The sequence below is a fragment of the Tachyglossus aculeatus genome, chromosome 11, assembly GCF_015852505.1.
Source record: "Tachyglossus aculeatus isolate mTacAcu1 chromosome 11, mTacAcu1.pri, whole genome shotgun sequence".
Classification (NCBI taxonomy): domain Eukaryota; kingdom Metazoa; phylum Chordata; class Mammalia; order Monotremata; family Tachyglossidae; genus Tachyglossus; species Tachyglossus aculeatus.
In genome coordinates this window covers 68,333,516-68,358,885 of record NC_052076.1, presented here as the reverse complement: position 1 = coordinate 68,358,885, position 25,370 = coordinate 68,333,516, and the positions used below count along the sequence as shown (strand labels likewise).

Below are 25,370 nucleotides of genomic sequence, written 5' to 3'. Positions count from 1 at the left end.
CCAAGTAGGGCTCATAGTCTTAATCTCCATTTTACAGATGAGGTAGCTGAGGCACAGAGACGTTAAGTGACTTGCTCAAAGTCACACAGCTGACACATGACAGAGCAGGGATTAGAATTTACGACCTCTAACTCCCAAGCCCATGCTTTTTCCACTAAGCCACGCTGCTATTTATTGAGTGCCTATTGCATGCAAAGCACAAAACCAAAAGCTTAGGGAGAATTTCAACTGGAACTTGACAGCTATTCCCTGACTTAGAGAGGCTTGTATTCTAATCTCTGGCATCTGGCTGCTTGAAGGGTTAGCTACCATTTGGATGCAGCTTTTGCATCATCCCATCTCTTTCTCCTCATTAAAGCCATCAAGAGCCACTAAAAGCCACATTGTTGAAGGGAGAATCAGTCAATCAATCATATTTATTGAGCACTTAATAATAATAATAATCATAATGATGGCATTTATTAAGTACTTACTATGTACAAAGTACTGTTCTAAGCACTGAGGAGGATACAAGATTACTGTGTGCAGAGCACTGTACTAAGCACTTGGGAGAGTACATTTGCCATTTAAATAAGACTAATAATAATGATGATGGCATTTGTTAAGTGCTTACTATGTGCCAGGCACTGTATTAAACACTGGAGTGAAAGCAAGCAAATCGAGTCGGACACAGTCCCTGTCCCATGTGGGTCTCACAGTCTCATTCCCCATTTTACAGATGAGGTAACTGAGGCACAGAGAAGTGAAGTGATTTGCTCAAGGTCACACAGCAGACAAGCGGCAGAGCCGGAATTAGAACCCAGGAACTTCTAACTCCCGGGCCCATGCGCTATCTACTACACCAGGCTTTTTTGTAGACATGGTTCTTAGTTGGTTAAAATGTTCTCTGCCCACAGGGGACACCTCTTAATCTTGGGAGAGAGAGAGGGAGGGAGGGAGAGAGAGAGTGTGTGCAAGTTCTCAGAAGCTGAACATTCCAGCAGGAAGCAGACTAAATCCCAAGAACGACCTGGCTCACCCTGCCAGTTTGTGTGCCCAGAAACCTTTCAAATCCCTGGGCACAGGGGCACAATAGAAAAGCAAAGCAAAGAAGCAGCCATAGACTCTACTCCGGTAGTTGGTTGGCGGCGGGGATGGGAGAAAAGGCTTGAACCGGGAAACCCTCAGCATTTTTATCGAAGCCACCAGCCTGTTCCGGTGGCAGAAGGGTGAGGCAGCCCAGACGCAGCCTCGATTTCCCCTCTTAGGGGTTGAACTCAAAGGAGCATCGCAGAGGTAAATTAACATTTAAAAAGACTGTAAAAACTCAGAGCCGCTCTAATGATGATTAATGGAGTGCTATAAGGGGGGCATGACCTGCTAGTGTCATTAAATGGATTGGCAGGTTTCTGAGCATTAATTATAAATAGCCACAGGAGTTCTCCTGCTTAACGGAACGATGATAAATCCAAGCTCCGGGAGGGAAGAAAAGAGGAAGGAAAAGGGGGAAAAAGTTTGTGGTATGTGTCCGGGGGGGTAGGCGGTGTGCACATATGTGTGTGTCTGTATGGGCACTTGGGAAGGGTAAGGGGAGACATGGGTGTGAGTATGAGGAATGGGATAAATGATGAATTAGTCTCTGCCACTCAATCACATTTTCTAAATGTTTTATGTCCCAAAAGCTATAAAAGCAATATTCTTTTCTGCCCTTATTGGAACCATTTCTGTACAGCAATCACATCAGTTTCCTTGGGGATTTCCACTGAAATGTGCTTTGCCTTTTCCTTTTATATTTACTCTCTAGCCTGCTACCAAGGAAGGGTCAGAGCTAGCATACAAATGGGCAGGAGAAGAGAGAGGGACCCCGTGGCCAGCCGAAGTGGACAGGGGAGAGGTGGAAATACCCTGGCAGGGAACCGTGGACAACCTCGGCTCGGCTTGGCGCTAGATGGTCCTTTAGTCTTGGGGTGGGCAACGGGACAGAGGATGGCCCTGAAATGCCTGGATAGAGATGGGCACCTGGTTGCATTTGGACTTCATCAATCGATCATATTTTTAAGCACCTACTGGATGCAGAGCACTGTATTTACTGCTTGGAAGAGGACAGTAGAGTACATGGTCCTTGCCCTCAAGGAGCTTACTATCAAGAGTCCGGAGAAGGCCACTTAATAAATCAATAAATGGATACTATTTGTTGAGTTCTCACTGGGACTGAGCAATAGAAGTAATTGACACCAATCCTGTCTTCAAAGACCTCACAGTTTATTACAGGGTGGGGAGACAGCATTATTTACTGACTGGGAGGTAAACAGGATGGAAAACTGAAGAGGTGAATAAATAGCTGCTTAAATAGGAAAGTATTTTGGTTCCCATGTGCAAAAGAGCTGCAGAAGGCTGGGAGTGTCTAGAGGTTGAAGTGGGAGTGGTCATTGCCCCAGTGAGAAGCAGCATAGCCTAGTGGATAGAGCACCGCTTTGGGAGTCACTTATCTGCTGGGTGATCTTGGACAAATCACTTAACTTCTCTGTGCCTCAGTTCCCTCATCTGTAAAATGGGGATTGACTGTGAGCCCCGTGGGGGGCATGGATGGTGTTGACCTAAGTAGCTTATATCTACCCCAGTACTTAGAACTGTGCCCAGTACATAGTAAGCACTTAAGAAGTACCATAAAAAAAATGAATAAGACCTAAGAAAAGGAAGCTTTACCTGGTCAAACTTCTTGGAAGAGGCAGGATTTCAGGAGGGCTGTAAAGATGATAAGAGTAAAGGTTTTCTTCAGAGATCTCTAATTGGAGAAGAGGCCATCTGGGAACACTAAGATACATCATGGTGGCTGGTGGATGGCCTCGATGACCCCTGAAGGCCCATTTCTGTCGAAGGAAACAGGTAAGGCTGTCTTGTGTGTCTACCTGCTCTGGGTTCAGGCCAGGAAATCTTCCACGTCAGAGTAACCGACTGCTGTGCTTAGCTAGTTATCTCTGACCAGAAAGAGAGAGAAACTTCAGATCATCTCGATGGGAATAATAGGTGTTCCTAGTTGGGTTTTTTTATTTTATTTTTATTAAGCCTCATCATTTTCCTGGGCTTCAGCACTCTGGCAAGCCATTATTTCAGCTGATTGGAAAATGGTGGTGAAGGACCTGTTTCTCAGGTACAATTTTCTTCATATCCCATTAGTTGCAATACAATTACAGCAAATACATCAATTGTTGGGCCTGCCCGCTGCTGCAGGAGCCTCCTATTAAAAAGCGGCCTTATTAATGGAATTGTACATCCAGGATTAATCGGCTTGTGTTGGCCATTTACATTTCTCATTCCACAAGCACTTTTGTTTGCTTAATAGGCTGAAGGAGCTCAGAAATGACACAACAAAGACTTCTCCCAATTGCCACGCGTGTCACTGGTGAATTTAATATCCCTTTCCTACTTTCATGCTGAAGTGCTGGACTGGGATAGAATCTGGCACATGCCGCCAGGGAAATAGAGGAAGCAGCTGAAGTAGGATCTTTGGGGAAAGCTGCAGGGGAAGAGAGGAGAAAGAGAAAGAGAAGGGAGAGGAAGAAGAGGAGGAGGCAGAAGGGGTAAAGGAGGAGGGGGACGAGGACCAGAAGGAAGAGGAAGAAGAGCCGAGGGGCAGAGGGCAAGGTTTTGCCTCACCAGAACAAGTCCCAGTCCTGGTTTTGCTCCACCTACTCCAGGATAAAGGTGATGGCAGAGGTAAAAGGGCAGGTTATCAAAAGGAAGAAGGGGGCAATCTTGAGCACAAGAAAGCAACGGGGAGCTGGCTGGGGCCCCAACTCTATACTGAGGTTGATGTAGTCCCCTGGCTCTTATCTTCCTGGGAAGGTGATCAAGAGTGGGATGAGGGAGCAGTGAAGTGGAAACCACCTGTTAGTGAACCCTGGAAATGTTCACCTCAGAGTGAGGGAGAGGGCTTTCCCCTAAATTTAAAACGATTGTCCCTCAGGGGCCACTGCTTCACTGACATTTCTGCTCGAGGTCTAGGTTATGTGGGGAAGATCTCCTGGAACAGACTTGGAATTGTTTTTTAAAATTTTGAAAATCCAGAGCTCCCCCTTCCCTCCCTCCTTCCACGGCCTATCCCCCTGCAGTCCAGGTCTGCCCGTCCCAAATACGGTGACCATCTCTCCCAATGCCATCACTGGACCAGGATCTGCCCAGAGGAAACTGGGAGAAGCACATCCGAGTAGACCCAAGCCTGGGTCCTGGACTGTGGCTCAGCTGGGGGGCAGAAGAGTTGTTGGAGGTGAGAGACTCCAGATTCGACCCATACTGTCCCAGGCACTGGGGGCACTGGCAGGCTTCATTTTATTTCCTCCTGCCTCATACTCCTTGGTGGTCTACCCCTGTTGTCGACCTGAGGAATCTAGCCCAGCCCTGGGAATCATTTGACCTGAGTTCCATTCCTAGTTCTCCGAGAGGCGAAATGCCTGCTGGTCCTGGGCCATCAGGATTCAAGGTTACTGACCAAACAACCACCCAGAGGTGAACAGGCCAGGCAGGAATACTGGAACATAGGTCGTAAAGGCGGCGGTCTCTATCATGGCAACAGAAGCAGCATGGCTTAGTGGATAGAGCACGGACCTGGGTTGTAATTCCACATCCACCACTTGTCTGCTGATTGACCTCGGGTGAGTCACTTACCTTCTTTGTGCCTCAGTTCCCTCATCTGAACAATTCATTCATTCAATGGTATTTATTGAGCGCTTACTGTGTGCAGAGCACTGTACTAAGCACTTGGAAAGTACAGTTCGACAACAGAGACAATCCCTACCTAACAACGGGCTCACAGTCTAGAAGATGGGGATTAAGTGTGTGAGCCCCATGTGGGACAGGGACTGCGTCCAGCCTGAACAACTTGTAACTACCCCAGTTCTTGGAATGTGCTTGGCACAGAGTAAACACTTATTATTAACCTGTGGGGTCATGGCTCTGCAGCCCAGCTTTGGCTCCACGTTGCTGCCTTCACTCTGGCTTTCAATGGGTGCCTTAACATTGCAACTGGCTTTGGCCCCACTGAGTTAATACCCACCTCGGCTCCTGCCACCTCAGACCTGTCCCCCACCACCCCAAAGAAGGGGAACAGGGAGCAGGATAATTGTAACTCTGGAGCCAGGAAAGGATAATTTTGGAGCTGAAAAGGGATAACTCCGGAACTGGGAAACTCTGGAGTTGCAAATGGATAAATTCTGGAGCTGGGAAGGGATTACTCTGGAGCCAGGAAAGAATAACTCTGGAACTGGGAAAGGAAAACTTGGGAACCAGGAAAGGAAAACTCCGCAGCCAGAGTGTCTTAAGTAAATCACAACATTTCAAGACGGGTGAATTTAGAACAAAGAATCAACTCTACCGAGACAGAGAGCCAATGCCACAGTCTTCCCTGGGCATTTCCCCTGGCAGTGCCCTCACCCCTATTCTATTCCCCTTTATCACCTCTCTGTCTCAGAGGGCAATGCTCATAAAAGCCCATCCTTCAAACCAGAACCATTATTAAATTCCTTTTGTCCTGTGCGCATGTATACTCCCCCTCCTCCTCTAGTCTCTTCGGGTCACGTTTGATAGACAGAAAAGGAGTTTAAACAACCACCTTCCCAGCCACTGGCCCCGTGGTTAGAAGCCTTCAGTCTCCAGTGATGATATTACGGTGGCGGCAGAGTCGATGGATGTCGAAGTGCAGTAATATAGTATGACTTTTCACTTTAATGGAATTTTTCTAGCCTACTAGGAAAAAAAAGACTCCATTAACTACACTACAAAGGCTTCTACTTATTAGTATTTTAGAACAGCGGCACAACATCTCTTGAATCTAATTATTGCTGACAAATATGAAAATTGAAATCAAAGTTAAATTTTCAGCTACAGTGCCTCATACGCCAGCATTCTCTGGCTCCCGACCATTGCAACAACACATTTATTCCTCCAATCGCTCTCGCAATAGATTAGATATTTTTCGACGCCCTCCTCCCCCCACCCCCGCCCTGACGCTATATGTTTTGAAGCATTAAATCTGACATATTCATCTCACTAGCTGGGCCCTGGATAACTAACTTTGCATTTAGCCATTACAGGAGCCCAAATGAGCTAAGTCAAAGTCTGGAGGGAAGCTTGTGAATTCCCCACCTCCCCATCCTCCACCTCCCACCCCCAATACCAAGCTTCTTTTTAAAGATAAAAGTCATTTGACTGATTTCAAATTCCTCATGATATCAGGATGGGCGAGAAAAAGGACTTGTCAACACCTCTCTTTCTTTTCCCCTATTAAGCACACTGTAAAAATCAATCCCTTTTGTCATTTCACTCTGCTTGCACGAATGTTTAATGGATGTCAAGGGAGCTAATGATCATGGGTAGGAAATTCATTTTAGATTTGCTATTTATAAAGTACTTGGTACTCAGGTGGGAAATTAACATGAAGCAGGGAGGGGGGAACCAGAGTTGAAAGTTCCTGATAGGCGGCAGATCGCATAGCATAGGGAGTAACTAGAAAATTTTTCTGTAAGTGATTTGCTGGGCCTCCACGGGGGGTGGGTTGGGAGTGGGAGGGGGATGACAAGGAGGTTCTCAAGCCCAAATGTGGATCCCCTAGTCTGGTGTGTTGACGAGATCCTTGCAGTCTCATCGCTGAAATGGCTTCAGGAAGACACCCACCCCAGATGAATTGGTTCGGGTGCTTCCAGATGGGACCGAAACCACTATCTTTGCTGCCACAGCTCTCCGGTTTTCATTCCTCTCTGCTTTCCATGGAGACTTGACAGTTTTCTGGCTTGCTGGGGACTATGGAACATTTCGAGACCCCAGAAATAAGCCCCTAACTACCCATTCCAACCCCTAATTCCCTCCCTTTTATTATTTTCTCATTTGCTTTGCTAAACAATCTGGTTGCTTACTCATCCTAGGAGCATGGTGACATTTGGATGGTGTTTCTGGAATAATGATAATAATAATAATAATACTTTGCTAAGCGCTTACTATGTGTCAAGCTCTATTCTAAGTGCTGGGCTAGATACAGGGTAATCAGGTTGAACACAGTCCCTATCCCACAGGGGGCTTGCAGTCTTAATTCCCATTTCACAGATAAGATAATAGAAGTTAAATGACTAGCCCAAAGTCACCCAGCAGACAAGTGGTGGAGGTGGGATTAGAACCTTTGATTCTCAGATCCCTGCTCTTTCCCATAGGCCATGCTGTCAGATCTGCTCAAGTATGTCTCTTCTGGTTCACCCCAACGTGCTTAGATGGAGAAGCTGGTGACCATTTGTCCAGCATCTCAGAAAGCCAGGGGATGGGACTGGCAGACAGACAAGTTTGAAGATCTATTGGTCACAGAGACGTGGATGGAGGTCATCGCAGCCCTTTTTGGAAGCTGGTACATCTTGTCAGAATGCTGAGCCCAGGACTTAGATCAAACAACCATGGGTAAACATAATGGCTTTGCAACATATAGAGATGGCAACATATAGAGATGGTCCCTACCCAACAGTGGGCTCACAGTCTAGAAGGGGGAGACAGAGAACAAAACAAAACATATTAACAAAATAAAATAAATATAATAGATATGTACAAGTAAAATAGAGTAATAAATATGTACAAACATATATACATATATACAGGTGCTGTGGGGAAGGGAAGGAGGTAAGGCAGGAGGGATGGGGGGAGAGGAAGGAGGGGGATCAGTCTGGGAAGGCCTCCTGGAGGAGGTGAGCTCTCAGTAGGGCCTTAAAGGGAGGAAGAGAGCTAGCTTGGTGGATGTGGGGAGGGAGGGCATTCCAGGCCAGGGGGATGACATGGGCCGGGGGTCGACGGCGGGACAGGTGAGAACGAAGCACGGTGAGGAGTTTAGAGGCAGAGGAGCGGAGGGTGTGGGCTGGGCTGTAGAAGGAGAGAAGGGAGGTGAGGTAGGAGGGGGCAAGGTGACGGACAGCCTTGAAGCCCAGGGTGAGGAGTTTCTGCCTGCTGCGTAGGTTGATTGGTAGCCACTGGAGATTTTTGAGGAGGGGAGTAACATGCCCAGAGTGTTTCTGGACAAAGACAATCCGGGCAGCAGCGTGAAGTATGGATTGAAGCAGGGAGAGACAAGAGGATGGGAGATCGGAGAGGAGGCTGATACAGTAGTCCAGACAGGATAGGATGAGAGCTTGAACAAACAGGGTAGCAGTTTGGATGGAGAGCAAAGGGCAGATCTTGGCAATGTTACAGAGCTGAGACCGGCAGGATTTGGTGACAGCTTGGATGTGAGGGGTGAACGAGAGAGCGGAGTCAAGGATGACAGCAAGGTTGCGGGCTTGTGAGACGGGAAGGATGGTAGTGTCGTCAACGGAGATAGGAAAGTCAGGGAGAGGGCAGGGTTAGGGAGGGAAGACAAGGAGTTCAGTCTTTGACATGTTGAGTTTTAGGTGGTGGGCAGACATCCAGATGGAGATGTCCTGAAGGCAGGAGGAGATGCGAACCTGGAGAGAGGGGGAGAGATCAGGGTCAGAGATGTAGATCTGGGTGTCATCAGCGTAGAGATGATAGTTAAATCCGTGGGAGCAAATGAGGTCACCAAGGGAGTGAGTGTAGATCGAGAACAGAAGGGGACCAAGAACTGAACCTTTAGGAACCCCCACTGTAAGGGGATGGGAGGGGGAGGAGGAGCCTGCAAAAGAGATTGAGAATGAATGACCATAGAGATAAGAGGAGAACCAGGAGAGGACGGAGTCTGTGAAGCCAAGGTTGGATAGCGTGTTGAGGAGAAGGAGGTGGTCCACAGTGTCAAAGGCAGCTGAGAGGTCGAGGAGGATTAGGACAGAGTATGAGCCATTGGATTTGGCAAGCAGGAGGTCATTGGTGACCTTTGAGAGGGCAGTTTCCATGGAATGTAGGGGACGGAAGCCAGACTGGAGGGGGCCGAGTTGGTGTTGAGGAATTCAAGGCAGCGCGTGTAGATGGCTCATTCAAGGAGTTTGGAAAGGAATGCTAGGAGGGAGTTGGGGTGATAACTAGAAGGTGAGGTGGAGTCGAGAGGGTTTTTTTAGGATGGGAGAGACATGGGCATGTTTGAAGGTAGAGGGGAAGGAACCAGTGGAGAGTGAGCGGTTGAAGATGGAAGTTAGGAGACTCCTCAAGAAACAACTATAAATTTTTACAGAAATCAAAGAACTATGATAATAATTGCTAGATGCTGGAGTAGATACCAATTAATCAAGTCGGACAGAGTTCCTGTCCCACATGGGGCTCATATTCTCAATAGAATATAGAACAAGTTTTGAATCCTCATTTTACAGATGAGAAACCTGAGGCAGAGAGCAGCTAAGTGATTTGCCCAAGGTCACACAGCAGGTAAGTGGTGGAGCCAGGATCTGAAACCATGTCCATGCTCTTTTCCATATAGCTATTCTGCTTCCCTAAAAGCCTCTTGCCACTTCATGTTACCACCAGGGAGACCAATGCTCCCTGATTGACTGCACAGTGCTCCCTGAAGGATTTCAATGCTCCTGGGGAGTCCACTCAGAGCTCTCCCTGGGTCATCCCACTGTGCTCCATGGGGAATTACAGTGATGCTCTAGGACCAGACATTGTTCCCTGGGGGAATTCACATAGTGCTCCTAGGATACCTCACAGTGCTCCCCTGAAGGATCACAGGGCTTCCAGAGTGATGAATGGAAGGACTCTTCTACAAACATCTTCCTTACCATTTTCCTCTCTGTCTTCTTCTTTCCCTTTCTTTTCTGAGCTCCTTTTGGATAGCTCCCTGTTATATTTGGATTAACTGCAAATCTCTTCTGATTACCCCATCGCTGCTGAAACAGACAACCTGTTGCCACATGTTTGATTACTGAATCCCAGGGGAATTCCTATTGTACCACTGCCCGATACTGTGCATTCCTCATCAGACAGACTGTCGCTGAACTGCTAATTCATTGTCTGAGAGTTGCTTTTCAGTTTCTGATTTTTCAATAATAGGCTTCTCATGAAGCCCTTAAGCTCCAGAAATAAGCCAAAAACTGCTTTCCAGTCATTTACATAAACACAAGCGGCTCAGGAGGAAGAAAGGAGAAGGCGCAGAATAGTTTGACATGGTATTCCGACAGCTTTGGTGTGCGGTTGATGGAGCAGCGGGGCCGGGTGGCTGGAAGAGCACAGCGGGAATTGCGCCAGTTTATGGAAAACCTGACAGCGAGGTAAATGATCAATCCCGAAATGTCTCGTGACGCCCGCGCTGCGGGTTTGCCGGGGCTGGGCGGATACTCCGGGATCCAGAAAATTGTTCTGTCAGCAAGCCGCTCCCTCAGCTGCATCTCGTTAGGCAGCGCTTCACTCATTCCTCGGCCACCGGGGCCATTGGCCACCTCAGCCACCATCCCTCCTGGGATCCGGGCACTGGGAGCCCCGAAAGCTCGGGGAACTGGAGCCGTGGGTTTCAGGGTAGAAGAGCTCGGGGCAAGAAAGCAGGAGAGGAGTTCAACCCCAGGGCTGGGAGGGGCAGGGGGGATGAATAGGGGAGGGGGGAGGAGACGGGAGTCATGTCCTGCTGCTTTGCACCAACGAGCAGAAAGTGGGACTGGTTGGTCTGGGACTCCAAATGAACCCATGGCCTCTTGTTCCTCCTGGGAGAGATGCAGGGAAGAATTCCAAGAATGACCCTGCATTCCCTTCCTTGCTCTACCTCCAGGCTCCCTTCCCAAATCCCCTTGGTCTGCCCAATTTTTGTTCTTCGTCCATGGCAGGGGTAAGGAAGACTGTGTCCTAATGAATGAAACACTGAACTCAGAGTCATGAGACCCAAGTCCTAGTCCAACTCTGTCAGTGGCCTACTGTGTGACCTCGGATGAGTCACTCTGCTCTGTACCAAAGTGTCCTCATCTGTCAAATGGGGATGAAAAACCTCTTCTCACTCCCACTTTGAGCCCCATGTGGGACCAGGACTCTGTCAGACCTGATTATCTTGCCTATACTCCTGCAGTTGGCCTATAGTAAGTGCCTAATACCATTATCAACACCATCATCAGCTAAGACCCCTTCATCACCACCACGTCACAGCATTGCTGGTGTCCATCAGTCAGTCAATCTTTGGAGAAGCAGCGTGGACTAGCGGATAGAGTATGGGCCTAAGACTCAGAAGGACCTGAAGCATCTCCAACACTTGTCTGCTGTGTGACCTGGGGCAAGCCACTGAACTTCTCTTTGCCTCAGTTCCCTCATATGCAAAATAGAGATTAAGGCTGTGAGCCCTATGTGTCCGGCCTGATTAGCTTGTACCTACCCTGGCACTTAGAATAGTGTCTGGCACATGGTAAGCACATAAATACCACAATTGTTATTATTATTATTATTACTATATTTATTGATCACTTACTATTTGCAGACTACTGAACTAAGCACTGGGGAGAGTACAATATAAAAATAAACAGACACATTCCCTGCCCACAGTGAGATTACAGTCCAGAGGGTAGCCCTTAGGGAAGCAGCATGGCTCAGTGGAAAGAGCCCGGGCTTTGGAGTCAGAGGTCATTGGTTCAAATCCTGGCTCTGCCAACTGTCAGGCTTTGGGTAAGTCACTTAACTTCTCTGTGTCTCAGTTACTTCATCTGTAAAATGGGGATTAAGACTGTGAGCCCCACGTGGGACAACCCAATCACCTTGTAACTTCCCCAGCGCTTAGAACAGTGCTTTGCACATAGTAAGTGCTTAATAAATCTCATTATTATTATTATTATTATTAGAGTACTACATATAACTGGAGAAATCATCTATGACCACTAAGTGCTTCTAAACATCAACATCAACCTCAGAAAAGGACATATAATCTTGGAAGGGACATTTAGGGGTCATCTGGTCCAGCCCTCTGTCTCCAGGCAGGAGAATTACTAAGTCACGTATTGTCATGCTTGCCTGCCCTCTAGACTAAGCTCCTTATGGGCAGGAAACGCGTCCGCTAATTTGGTTGCCTTGAGTTCTCCCAAGCACTTAGTACGGTGTTCTGCACGTAACAAGTGCTCAATAAATACAATTAATTGATAAATCTCTGAAAAGACTTGGAGGAACAGAGATTCCACAGCCCCCCTGGCATCTAATAATCATTATGAGAATCAAAGATCACTTGCTTAAGTCCAGGCAATCTCTTGTTTTGAGTCAAGTCCATTTCTGTTTGTCCTACCAATCTTCGAGATGTCTGTTCAGCTATGAGCAAATGTATCATTTCCAGGAATTCATTGAAAGCACTCAAATTATTCCCTGGGGCCAGGATATCAGGGAAGATTTCCCAAATGATGCCCTTCCAAGTAGCCTCTGTCCCCATTTCCTAAATCCAGTCCTACTCCAGAAAATACCTTTGTGCTGGTCTTGACCTTCCAAATGTGGCCTTTTAATGAAAATATCCAGTTAAGGTTACTCCCTTGATGTATGATGCATGGATACCATTGTAAGACCATCAAAGGACAGGTCTGTGTCTAAAGTCCACTTATATACTCTTTCCTAGCACTTAGTACAGTGCTTTGCACACAATTCTTCATCAATACTATGGCTCCTACTACTAGTGCCTTAAGGTAGCCCTTAAGCCCTTACTCTGAGCCTTCAAACTCTGTGCTAAACAATGGTGTAGATATCAACATAATCAATTGATTGATCTGTCAATGGTATTTATTTGGTACTTACTGTGTTTGGAGCATTGTACTAAGTTCTTGGGAGAGTACAATTTGATGCTATCGATGCCTGTCTACTTGTTTTGCTTTGTTGTCTGTCTCCCCCTTCTAGACTCTGAGCCCGTTGTTGGGTAGGGATTGTCTCTACCTGTTGTCGAATTGTACTTTCCAAGCGCTTAATACAGTGCTCTGCACACAGGAAGTGCTCAATAAATATGATTGAATGAATGAGTGAATACATCAGAATTAGCAGACCCTTTCCTGCCCATAAAGGAGAAGCAGCGTGGTTCAATGGAAAGAGCATGGGCTTGGGAGTCAGAGGTCATGGGTTCTAATCCTGGCTCCGCCACATTTCTGCTGTGTGACCTTGGGCAAGTCACTTAACTACTCTGAGCCTCAGCTACCTCATCTGTAAAATGGGGATTAGGACTGTGAGCCCCCCATGGGACAACCTGATCACCTTGTAACCTCCCCAGCGCTTAGAACAGTGCTTGCATGTAGTAAGTGCTTAATAAATGCCATTATTATTATTCTCACCTTGTCCCCCCCCAGCACTTAGAACAGTGCTTTGCACATAGTAAGCGCTTAACAAATGCCATTATTATTATTATTATTATAATGATGGCAGATAAGACATTGTTCCTTCCTTAAATGGGGCTCACAATCCAGGTTGGGGTAGACATAGCAGGAACAGTGAACTATAAAAAACAACAGATAGAGTCAAATAGCAGTGTCAAGACAGTAAGTGAACAGCTCTTGGCAGGGGGAATCCTTAGTCTCCCCACTGTTCCGGGGAAAGCTGCCTGCCCTTCACAAGGAAGAGGTGCTGAGCCTTGAGAATGGTCATTAGCAAGGAGAGTCAGGGAAAGGAGATGTCACCAAGGCTGAACATAGTAATAATAATAATGATCATAACTGAGGTACCTGTTCAGTGCTTACTATGTGTCAGGCGCTATACTAAGACCTGAGGTAGATACAAGATAATCAGGAGGGAGAACAAGCATTGAATTACCATTGTGTAGATGAGGGAACTGAGGTGCAGAGAAGTTAAGTGACTTGCCCAAGGACACAGCAAAGGAAAGTGACAGAGCCGGGATTAGAACACAGGTCCCTTGAATCCCAGGCCCCTTGCTCTTTTCACTAGGCTATACTGCTTCCCATTTAGAGTGTGAGCCCAAATAGGGCAAGGGATGGGTGTCTGTTCTGATTGTATTGTATCTTTCCCAGTGCTTGTCACATAGTAAGCACTTAGCCAGTACCCCAGTCATTGGCAAATAGTAAACACTTAGCCAGTACCCCAGTTATTGTTATTAGTGAGGAGCAAGCAAGAACACTTGCCCTTCTGAGAGGGTGGCTTGTGTGATCAACGCAGCGGGTGAGGCAACAGAGAGAGCCTGAGGTTCCTGTCACCTCCTTTCCTGCCACCAGAATCAGAAGTTTGAGCAGAAAAGCATGAGACCTAAGAGGAGCGGACAGGGCAGGATCGAACCCAGGAGCTGAACATATCAGGAGGTTCAACAAGGTTTTAGTAAATTGATAGGAAAGAGCTTCAGAACGGGTTCCCAGAGACAAAGATAGGGGCTACAGAGGGGAAAAGCTAGGGACTGTTCCCTCCCCCGAGGATGGATGCCCAGGAGAAGAGCAACCACATCCTCCTGGCATCCTGGCTACTGGGCCTGCATGCAAAAGAGCCCTGGGCTTGATGACCCACTGATGGCTTTGATTAGAGTCTGATGTGCTTTAGGGCAACATGACTCTCAAAAATGACCTGACATGGAAGTACATTCCCTTTAGGAGTCGAAGAACACCTCTCTGTAGGATTGGGAGTGGGGAATGATAGTGAAAGAGAAGGGGAAAGCAGGGCAAACAAGAGAGTGAATTTGCCTACAGATGTAACACTCCAATCGACCAACCCTTTGGGCCTCAGAGCTGGTTCCAAAAAACAGCACCCCTATCACCAAGTGTTTTTCACACACCAGATTGCCTTGGCTAACCAGTCCTTTGTGACTGGGCACAGACATGTGTTTTCCAATGTTTGATTTGATTTTTAGCATATTGTTCTGCTTGTAACACCTTTCTTCACCCCCTAGGAGATTTGATTCTTTGTTGACTAATCTCTTGGTTTGCAGAAGACTCTTTTGGCGATGCTGCTACCTTACTTCTCTCAAACAAACAAAAGGCCTGATTACTCACTGATGAGAGTGAATGGTACCATTCTCCATCCTATGAAGGAGGAAAGGAAAAAGGGAGGGAGAAGAAGAAGAGGGAGATGGGAAGGGGAAGAGCTAGAGAAAGAGAAGGAAGGAAGCGGGGAAGTAAAAGAGGATCAATGGAAGAGTCAGAGGGAGGAAATGTTGGACTGTTGTTGCAGGGGAGCATTTATTTTGGGGGCCAGTTTTAAAGTGACAGTGTTGGACAGATTTGCTACCCAATTGATGATATTGGTAAGTCAAATGGTTAACTCTCTCCTATTCCATTGGTGCTGGGAAACAGCCCTTTGACTAAGTCTGGCTTAGTAATATCAGTCCATCAAGTCTGATGGGAAGAGGTTGTAAACCCACTAGTGGAGAATCCCAGCCTGGAAAGGAAGAGGATGAGGAAGAAAGAAAGCCAGGATGTAGTCAGAATGTCAAATTGTCTCCAACATATGTGAATAAAGACCTGCAGCATTGAGTCTTGGGTCCAACTACTGTGAAGTAAAGGGGAGAGAATGAAAAGGAAGGTGAATGGGAAGAGAAGGGAAGAAGAAGGGAGAAAAAGGCAAGGAGAATAGTGATGATAATAATAATAATGGTATTTGTTAAGCATTTACTATGTGCTGAGCTCTGTTCTAAACACTGGGATAGATAGATACAAAGTTATCAGGTTGTCCCACATTGTGCTCACAATCTTACTCCCCATTTTACAGATGAGGTAACTGAGGCACAGAGATATTAAGTGACTTGCCCAAAGTCACACAGGTGACAAGTCACCGAGCTGGGATTAGAACCCACGACCTCTGATTCCCAAGCCTGCGCTCTTTCCACCAAGCCACACTGCTTCTCTAAAAGAAAGAAGGAAAGGGAAGGAGAAAGGGGGAAAAGGGAAGGAGGGAGAGAAGAGACGCAAAGGCAAGGAAAAGGAAAGGGAAAAAAGAAAGAAGGAAATGAAGGGAAAGAGAAGGGGAAAAAATAAGAGAAGGAGAAAGGGAAAAGAAGGCGAAGGAAAGAAAATGAAATGAAGGAAAGGAAGGGAAGGAGAAAGGGAAGCGAAGAAAAGCAAGAAAAAATAAAAAGGGAAAGAAGGGAGGGGCGGGATAATTGCTCAATGGCATTAAGAGCTTACTGTGGACAGAGCACTGTACTAAGCAGCATGGCATAATGGATAAAGCATGAGTCTGGGAGTCAGAAGGTCATGGGTTCTAATCCCAGCTCCCACCACTTGTCTGCTGTGTGACCTTGGGCTAGTTACTTCACTTCTCTGGGCCTCACTTACCTCATCTGTAAAATGGGGATTAAGACTGTGAGCCCCATGTGGTTCAGGGACTGTGTATCTACCCCAATCAATCAATTGTATTTATTGAGTGCTTACTGTGTGCAGACTAAGCGCTTGGGAAGTACAAGTTGGCAACATATAGAGACAGTCCCTACCCAACAATGGGCTCACAGTCTAAAAGGGGGTGACAGAGGACAAAACCAAACATACTAACAAAATAAAATAAATAGAATAGATATGTACAAGTAAAATAAATAGAGTAATAAATATTACAAGCATATATACATATATACAGGTGCTGTGGGGAAGGGAAGTAGGTAAGATGGGGGGATGGAGAGGGGGACGAGGGGGAGAGGAAGGAAGGGGCTCAGTCTGGGAAGGCCTCCTGGAGGAGGTGAACTCTCAGTAGGGCCTTGAAGGGAGGAAGAGAGCTAGCTTGGCGGATGGGCAGAGGGAGGGCATTCCAGGCCCAGGGGATGACGTGGGCCGGGGGTCGATGGCGGGACAGGCGAGAACGAGGTAAGGTGAGGAGATTAGTGGCAGAGGAGCGGAGGGTGCGGGGTGGGCTGGAGAAGGAGAGAAGGGAGGTGAGGTAGAAGGGGGCGAGGTGATGGACAGCCTTGAAGCCCAGGGTGAGGAGTTTCTGCCTGATGTGCAGATTGATTGGTAGCCATTGGAGATTTTTGAGTGCTTAGAACAGTGCCTGGCACATTGTAAGCACTTAACAAATGCCATCATTATTCTTATTACAATACAATAGAATTGGCAGACTAGACCATTGCAAACTGGGAGCTTTCAGACTACATGTAGAGACAGACATCAAAATAAATGACAGAAAGCAGAAGCAGCCGAGTATAAAATAAGGGATGTGAGGGGTTAGTCAGGGATAGACCTTTTGGACGAGATGTGATTTTAGTAGATCTTTGAAGATGAGAAGAATGGGGTCTATCATATATGAAGGCTCGTTGTGGCCAGGGAATGTGTCTGTTATATTATGTTGTACTCTCCCTAGGGCTTAGTGCAGTGCTCTGCACACAGTAAACTCTCAATGAATATGATTGATTGATTGATTGGAGGGGGAGGATGTTCCAGACCAGAGGGAGAATGTTGGCAAGGATGGAGAGGGAAGAAGATAAAGAGAAGGAAGGGGAAGGAAAAGAACAAAGGAAAAGAAGGGAAGGAAAAGAAAGAGAAAGGAAAGAATGGAGGATAGAACCAAGAAATATAGGCTTGGAAGTGTTGGGAGAAGGCAGGGGCTCTGAACTTTCTCGGCTACTGTGTGAACTTGGTATTCAGGGTCCCACCCGAGGTTCCTCAGTGCCAGCCCCAGTTTGCAGACTGAGATTCCTTGTGAAGAGGTCCCCCCCACTACCCCCTGATTCCTCTTCCTCTGTGGCTCGGAGCAGAGCAACCCCTGCCAGCTTGACCTAGATCTGTCAACTGATCAATTCTTTTTCCCATGGAGTGAAGGAGCGTGAGAGAGGGAGTGAGCCACTCTTTTCAACTAAAGAAGAACTGAGCCAAACCTGACAGGGTGAGTTTGCAATCTGGAAATTCCAGCAGGTGCCAACTTAAGCCCCCAGACACTTAGGGATTGGGGTCCTTTAAGCCAAACCCCTTAAGTCACCTGAGCCCTGACTCTGCTCCCTGCAGGTCTCATCCTGCCCTCCTTTCCAGAGGGCAAGGAGAAAAAAGCAGATTCTGCTCTTCTTCCCTGTTTGCTCTAGAGACCTCAGAAAGAAGATGGAGTGGGAATGCAGGTGGAGGGAAGGAATGCACACACACACACACACACACACACAAACACACACTCATTCACATACACACACACACACACACACGCAGCAGCAGCAGGGAACACTAGGCTACGGAGACGCTGGAGAGGAAATAGCAGAAGAGATGAGCAGCACAGGCCTTACAGCGATGCTGAGCTAGGATTCCATCTGTTACCTTACTTTTACAATTTTTTTTATGTTTAATTTGTTTTTATTGAATTTCAAATCACTGTAGACCTAAAGTAAACACGTAACAAGCCAACAGAGCAGAAAGGAAGGAAACGGCATTAAAAAAAAAAACGCCCTGCTCAGCAGGGGACTCCACTTAGTGGGCCACATGTTCTGAATGTTCCTGTCACTGATGAATCGTCCCAACATGCTCTGGGAGATCTCCCTGCCTGGTGGACTCTTGAAGAAATGGAGAACTCCAAGGGGGAAAGCCTTCTCTCTGGAGACAGCAACAAGGCCTCTGTTTAGTGAGGATTGAGCGCTGGGGTCTGGGAACCACCAACCACAGCATATTCTCACCCATGTCTACACCTGAGATCTGAAATATTTGCTCTGTCATAATAATAATACTATATGCCAAATACCGTACTAAGTGCTGGGAAAGATACAAGGTGATCAGGTCCCACATGGGGCTCACAGTCCAAGTAGGAGACAGAACAGGAATGGAACCCCCATTTTGCAGATGAGGAAACTGAGCCACCGGGAAGTGAAGTGACTTGACCAAGGTCACATAGCAGGTAAGTTTCAGAGCTGGGCTTACAACCCAGATCCTCTGACTCCTAGGTCGTATTCTTTCCACTAGGCCATACTGCTTCATCTGCAGAACACAGAAGACCCGGGGTTGGATTTAAGCTCCAATGCTCAACCTAAGGCTTTGAGGAGAGACTTATTACATGAATCCAGTTCCTCTATCTAGTTTGCTTCCTCCAGGGAAGTTGATGGAGTTGGAATTGCATGTTCCATGCCCAGCCTGTGCTTTTCTGCAATGGGGAGAATGCTAAGGCCGTCTGGACTCTTTGGGGGCAGCACTGGCACCTTGTCTGAGCAAGCCCAGGAGGGCTGCGCCAGGGGCCTCTTTGTGGCTCATGCCAGGCCTGGAAAGCCCCAGGCAGCTCCCGCGGACCCTGGGAAGGGATGATCCTCTCAGACAAGTGTCCGCTTCTCTCTTATTTCAACTTCTCCCACCCTTCCTGCTCCTTGTCTCCCTTAGAGAGATGTGCAGGTATGACCCCACATCCACTAAAGCCCAGCCCCACCAAGGAGGTTGAAAGGACTAATCCTTCAAAAAGAAAGTGGTCCCAGTTTCCAGAAAGAGCAAAGCTACAACAACAGTCAGTCAGGACCAGGGCCAGAGTAAGGAGCAGAGTCGGGGCAGAGCAAACACTCCAACCTCCACTTGCCTCCCCAAACCTAAATCCCTACTGTTCCTTGCATATCAGAATGGCATGGCAATCCACAGTGAGAAACCTCCGAACCCAAAGCCCCAGGCTGTTCCTCCTCTTCCCTCTCCCCCTCCCCATCACTCACTAATCAGCGTTGATTCCTCAGGAGATTCGCTCCCACGCTAAGCCGGATTGGGGAGGAGGAAGGAGGAAGAAAAGGAAAAGGGGCAGGGGTTAGGGAGGGGGGAGAGATCTGCTAACATGTCATTGGCACTGGACACCTGTCCACAAGGCAGAAGCCCCAGGACGTGCCTGTTCTGGACAGAGCCGGCTTGAAACAGGAGCGGAGGAGGGGAGAAAAAAGGACTCGGAATGCGCAGTGCATTCTAACTAGCCCCACTGGATCAATGAGATGGAGAGGGATTCTTCCAGACAGGAGCTGGGCTGACTGGGGCTGGGAGAAGTTGGATAAGTGATCGCCGCTCTGTTCCTGGGAGAGGGATGGCCCACTCACCTCCACCTTGGCTGTGGAGTTGGACCCGGGGGAGGAAACGGAGAGGGGAGATAGGAGAACAAGCTGCTCTCCACTCCAGCTGCTGTCAAATCGCATGTCCCTTCTGTTGGGGAGTAGAGCAGGATTGGCTCTCTTCAGACCCTCCCCAGGGAGAGAAGAGGCTGGTCCCTTCCGGACCCCAAAAGATGTTGAGAAAATCAGAGGAATATTCCACTTTCCCCCCTTCTCTTCACCTCCCAAGTCCAGGAACTGTTGCCAAATTGAATCCTCTCCCTGCTCTCCTTCTTGTCCTCTCTCCACCCTCCAAAGAACTGGCTCCACCACTAGCCTACATCTATTCAGCTTAGATCTAAATAACAAGCAAATATTATGTTTTCCTGCATTTATTTCTGATCCCCCCAAAAAATCACGTCTGCTAACTTATATGTAAATTCTGAGCAGCCCCCTGGCTCCTGGCTGTATGCCAGTGGGGCTTGGCATCTGGAAGTTTGGACATGTTTGACTATTTGGGGTGGGGGTGGGAGGACAGGAGGGGCACGTTGGAAGAGGAGCATTATTTTTGAGGTGGCTGATACCTCCTCAAACCCCTCTCTCCCTTCCTCCCTCACCTCCTTCCCAGTTTCTGGTCCTGAATTTGCAAGAAGCAATCCCCATTTCCATAGCCTCCTCAGGTTTGACTTCTCAGGATATTCCTGTGTGTCTCTGAACATACAGCAACATACACAAACGCAGAATGCTTCTCTGCATAATAATGTTATAGAAGGTATCTGCAGACACACACGCACAGACATATATAGTTTATATATCTCTATATCTCCAAGTTGGATAGCGATCAGTCCCACTCTGCTTCCATTCCCCTGTTCAAGCACGCCAGTGACATGCCACTTTCTGATTTCTCTCGTGAGTGTAATGCAGTGCCTAGCCTACATAGAGACAGACCACACCAGTCTCTTTCACACCTCAATGCCACTCGACTCCTCCCCTGCTCCAACAACAGCACCCGACCCCAATTCCCAAATCACTCTGGATGCCTGGTTTAGATTTCCTACTGCTCCACTGCAGCTATCCCGAAGAGAACAAGTTTTCAGCCAGAAAGAGACTGCTGCCTTGTGTCTTCATCAACACAATTGACCCTCCAAAGGGTCAGGGGAGATTACAAGCTCCAGGGTTAAGCAAGAGCTGGGACTTGCTACTGGAACAGTGGGGGAGAAGGGCCCAAGGTCAGGTCAGGCTAAGTCCATCCTGGGTTGGGCCACCCCACCTGCCCATCCATCCTGGGCTGGTCCATGAGTAGCAGCATGGCTCTGTGGAAAGAGCACGGGCTTTGGAGTCAGAGGTCAAGGGTTCAAATCCCAGCTCCACCAATTATCATCTGTGTGACTTTGGGCAAGTCACTTAACTTCTCTGGGCCTCAGTTCCCTCATCTGTAAAGTGAGGATTAAGACTGTGAGCCCCCTGTGGGACATCCTGATCATCTTGTAACCTCCCCAGCGCTTAGAACAGTGCTTTGCACATAGTAAGCGCTTTATAAATGCCATCATTATTATTGTTATTATTATCTCCCATCTGCCTATCCGTCCTATGCTGGTTCATTTCCCATCACCCACTTCTAAGGCAGGAAACATCCAGCTGGGAGGATCCCCTTATTTTATGGGAGAAAGGTAGAACCGCGGCAGCCCCATGAAAAGTTTCTTTCCCCGAAACACACAATTAAATGCGAAAGATGCCTCTGGGCTAGGGGGAGCCCTTCAGAGAGAGAGAGAGAGAGAGAGAGAGAGAACAAAGTTAAAAAGAGAGGAAGCCCACGGAGGGGGCCTGCTGTAAGGACTGAGGGAGAAGCCAGTTGTGACTCTTCCCGACCCTCAGGCCAGAGTCAGACGGAACAGGCAGGAGATGGGTTCCTCGGCCGGAGATTATAGCCCCAAGACTGGCTTTCCCTACGGATACAGAATTAGCATTTCTGGGCTCAGTATGGTGATTGTCCTTTAACTTTCTAATTATTCCACCTAACAATTTAACACTCTACCAATTCGAGGCGCCGGTTCCCCCGACCCTCCCCCTCCCTACTCCATCCCTCTTCCTTCTCCGCTAATCCAGCTGCTGCTGACGGCTGCCACAAATTGATTCATCCCCTCCGATGACGGACTGGGGACCAGAATTTTGCACAAGACCCTGGGAGCTTTTTAAATTTTGATCTGTACGCACTTCCCAAACCCTCTCCATTTAACATTCATTCATATTTGGAAGCTCATACACCTAGTCGATATCCGTCTTTATAAAATATGCAAAACATTAGCAAGCTGCTGCCTCATGATTCTATTATAACCCAGAACACTTGGCGCTTCTGAAATTTTTGTATGCCTGGACATACACATTTATATAACTACAGAGTACATGTAACCCCAAAGTCCAACACACGCATTTTCTCCAAATGCTTACTTCTCCATTCCTGGAGCAACCAGAATCAAATCAGTTTTCTTACACATACTGGCAGAGAGAATTAAGACCCAATCATGCTGTTTAAATACTCTGTCTCTTCCACCTGCAAACCCCATGCAGGGGAGACAGACTTTGGGAGTCTGAGAATCCTATCAAGCACGGTGCACAAATCCTCAGCCTAGAGGAGGGGAATCAATAGTAGCCTCTTACCTTGGAAGAGAAAGAGAGCAGCCAACCCGGTGAAGATTGCCCAAGAGATAGAATTGTGCATTTTTGCCAGACTGGTTTTCATGTTGCGTTTTTCTTCCTTTTTCTTTTTTTTTTTTTTTTTTTTTTGGTTAGATGCAGGTTTTTCTTCCTCTCTTTCCTGACAGACTGCGTTGCTCTCAAGCTTGTGGAAAGAGATTTAAATCCAGTGTTTGGCTGAAGGACACAACAAGAAACTGAGGGAGTGAGAGAGTGTGACTTCTCAGTAATTATCTCTACTCATATACTCTGGCACTGAAACACATCACACAATCTGGAGCTGGGGAGCCCTCCCTGCGTCCGGCAATCATTGGTTCTAACCCAAGGATTGACAGAACTACACACATTCTCTCTCTCTCTCTCTCACACACACACACACACACACACACACACAAGCACGCGCGTGCACGCGCTCCCCCTCACACACTGAAGAATCATTTACCGGGCAAATCAGGCTAGCTGATTAAAGAGACAGGAGCCTGGAGAAATGAAATGCTAAGTGCCACACTGCCCCTCCTCTATTACTTTCCTTTTATAGGCTGGCAGTTTCCAAGCTCTGAACATTGACAGATTCCCTTTCCCGCTGCCTTTCAGAAAGGGGAAAGATCCCTTTTCCCTTTGCCTCTAGAACTAGGGTTCCCTCTGCAAAGCAGAGCACCGTTGATGCCTTCAGATGACCATGGGGAATTTTAAAGGGGAATTTTCATGCTCAGAGAAACTCACCAAGACCAGTCAAATTTCATTCCTCTGCACCTATTTTCTGCCCCAAAGGAAATCTTGTCCAGTGGCTAGGTTTTTTTTGTTTGTTTGTTAGTTATTTGTTTTCCTCTCTCCTTTTCTCCCATTCATCTTGTCCTCTTAGCAGGCTTGTAAATACTGGAGTGAAACCTTCTCTTACTGCAGCAGGCAAGGCACTGCACTCTACTGCCAACAACATGGATAGGTTCCAGAAAGGTTTGGACAAATTTAAGAATGGTGTCACACTGATGGTTGGTTAGAAGGAAAAGTTAGGGATGTCTGATGTGCCATCACTCAAACATTAAGATCAGGGTCTAACCCAAGATGGCATTTCTTCTATTTTCACGTGCTTATTTGTGCCCCTGAATAAGTCATCTATGCTGGTCAAGAAGGAAGGAGCTTGGGGAGAGGGACTCTAGACCTGAAAAGGTGTCAGGGGACAACTAGCCAACTGCACTGAGTCAAACTGCACTGAATATCTTGAACTACATTTTTGGGATCCTTATTCGAGAACAGACACAGCCCCACCAACCTCAATGTAGATAGACAGCTCTGGGGATCACAAAAATGAACTGGGGGGAGGAAGAGCTACAGATTCCAACAAAAGTATCGACTGAGCCATCTATTCTAAGCAACAGTACTGAGTGCTGAAATTGGATCCCTGCCCCTGAGCCAACCAGCTGGTTTTCACACCTCTCTGATCACAGGAAGGCACTAAGCCATTTAACAAGGAGCATAACCCCTTCCTTCATGCAATCTCCATTCTTAACCAAGGGCAGAACTAGAGAAAATAGGCTCCTAGCCTATTCAGGCTAGGGTAGGCCTCCTGAAAATGTTGTGACACCTCCATGGCTTTTAGCTCTGTTTTATTATATTTTATTGTATTGCACTCTCCCAAGCACTTATTATAATTCTATGCATTCTGCGAGTACTCAACAAATACCAATGAATGAAATTTAATATCTTCCATTTCCCCAGAGCTTCGTACATTGCTTGACACCTAGTAAGCACTTAACAAATGCTATTAGTATTATTGTTAATTCATTCATTCAATAATATTTATTGAACACTCACTGTGCGCAAATCACTCTAGTAAGCGCTTGGGAGAGTACACTATAACAATAAACAGACACATTCCCTGTCCACAATGAGCTCATTATTATTATTAGTAGTAGTAGCAGGAGCAGTATTAGTCTATTTCAGGTTTGTGGGGATAGAGGTTGTTGGTGAGAGGGATAAATCATGAACCCGTTTAAGAGAGACTTCTTGAAGTGGAGCTGGAACTGGCCTCTGGAGCTGGAGCTGGGACTAGGTGGGAGAATGCAGTGAGCTGTGGTTCCATGCTTGATGGCGAGAGTTAAGTGCTCAGCTGACCATTTGTTGGGAGTAAGGAAGCAGGAAGGGAATTTCTCTGCTCCTGTTGCAAAGGGAGCTCCTCACAAGGAGGTAAAAGTCTTGTAGCCAAGGGCTACAAGATCTGGAAAAAGATGCTGGATTCCTGGGCTTTCACACAGATTTCCCAGCAGTTCATTCATTCAATTCATTCAATCATATTTATTGAGTGCTTACTGTGTGCAGAGCATTGTACTAAGTGCTTGAAAAGTACAATTCAGCATCAGAGACGATCCCTGTCCAACAATGGGGTCACGGTCTAGAAGGGGGAAGACAGACAACAAAACAAAACAAATGCAAGTAAATAGGCATCAGTAACATCAATATAAATAGAATTATAGATATATGCACACCAGTAATAAAATAAATAGAATAATGAATACGTACATATATACACAAGTGCTGTGGGGCAGGGAAGGGGGGAGAGCAGAGGGAGGGAGTCAGAGGGATGGGGAGGGGAAGGGGGCAGAGGAAAAGGGGGCTTAGTCTGAGAAGGCCTCCTGGAGGAGGTGAGCTCTCAGTAGGAATTTGAAGGGGGGAAGTGTGCTATTTTGGCAGATGTGAGGAGGGAGAGCATTCCAGGAGAGAGGTAGGGTTTGGGCCAGGGGTCAATGGCAGGACAGGTGAGAACGAGGCACAGTGAGGAGGTTAGCAGCAGAGGAACGGAGTGTGCGGGCTGGGCTGTAGAAGGAGAGAAGAGAGGTGAGGTAGGAAGGGGCAAGGTGATGGAAAGCTTTGAAGCCAATAGTGAGGAGTTGTTGCTTGATAGTCATCACTGTGT

General features: G+C 47.2%; 1 protein-coding gene across 1 annotated transcript in view; it reads right to left on the bottom strand.

Annotated features, from left to right (window-relative positions):
• Window positions 1-22,774, bottom strand: part of NTM (neurotrimin) — a 1,106,994-nt gene extending 1,084,220 nt beyond the window's left edge. Inside the window, exon 1 of the mRNA XM_038754388.1 lies at window positions 22,424-22,774. Within this exon, the coding sequence (XP_038610316.1) occupies window positions 22,424-22,505 (82 nt within the window). The 5' untranslated portion in view covers window positions 22,506-22,774. The remainder of the gene's footprint in view (window positions 1-22,423) is intronic.
• Between the last annotated feature and the right edge of the window lie 2,596 nt (window positions 22,775-25,370).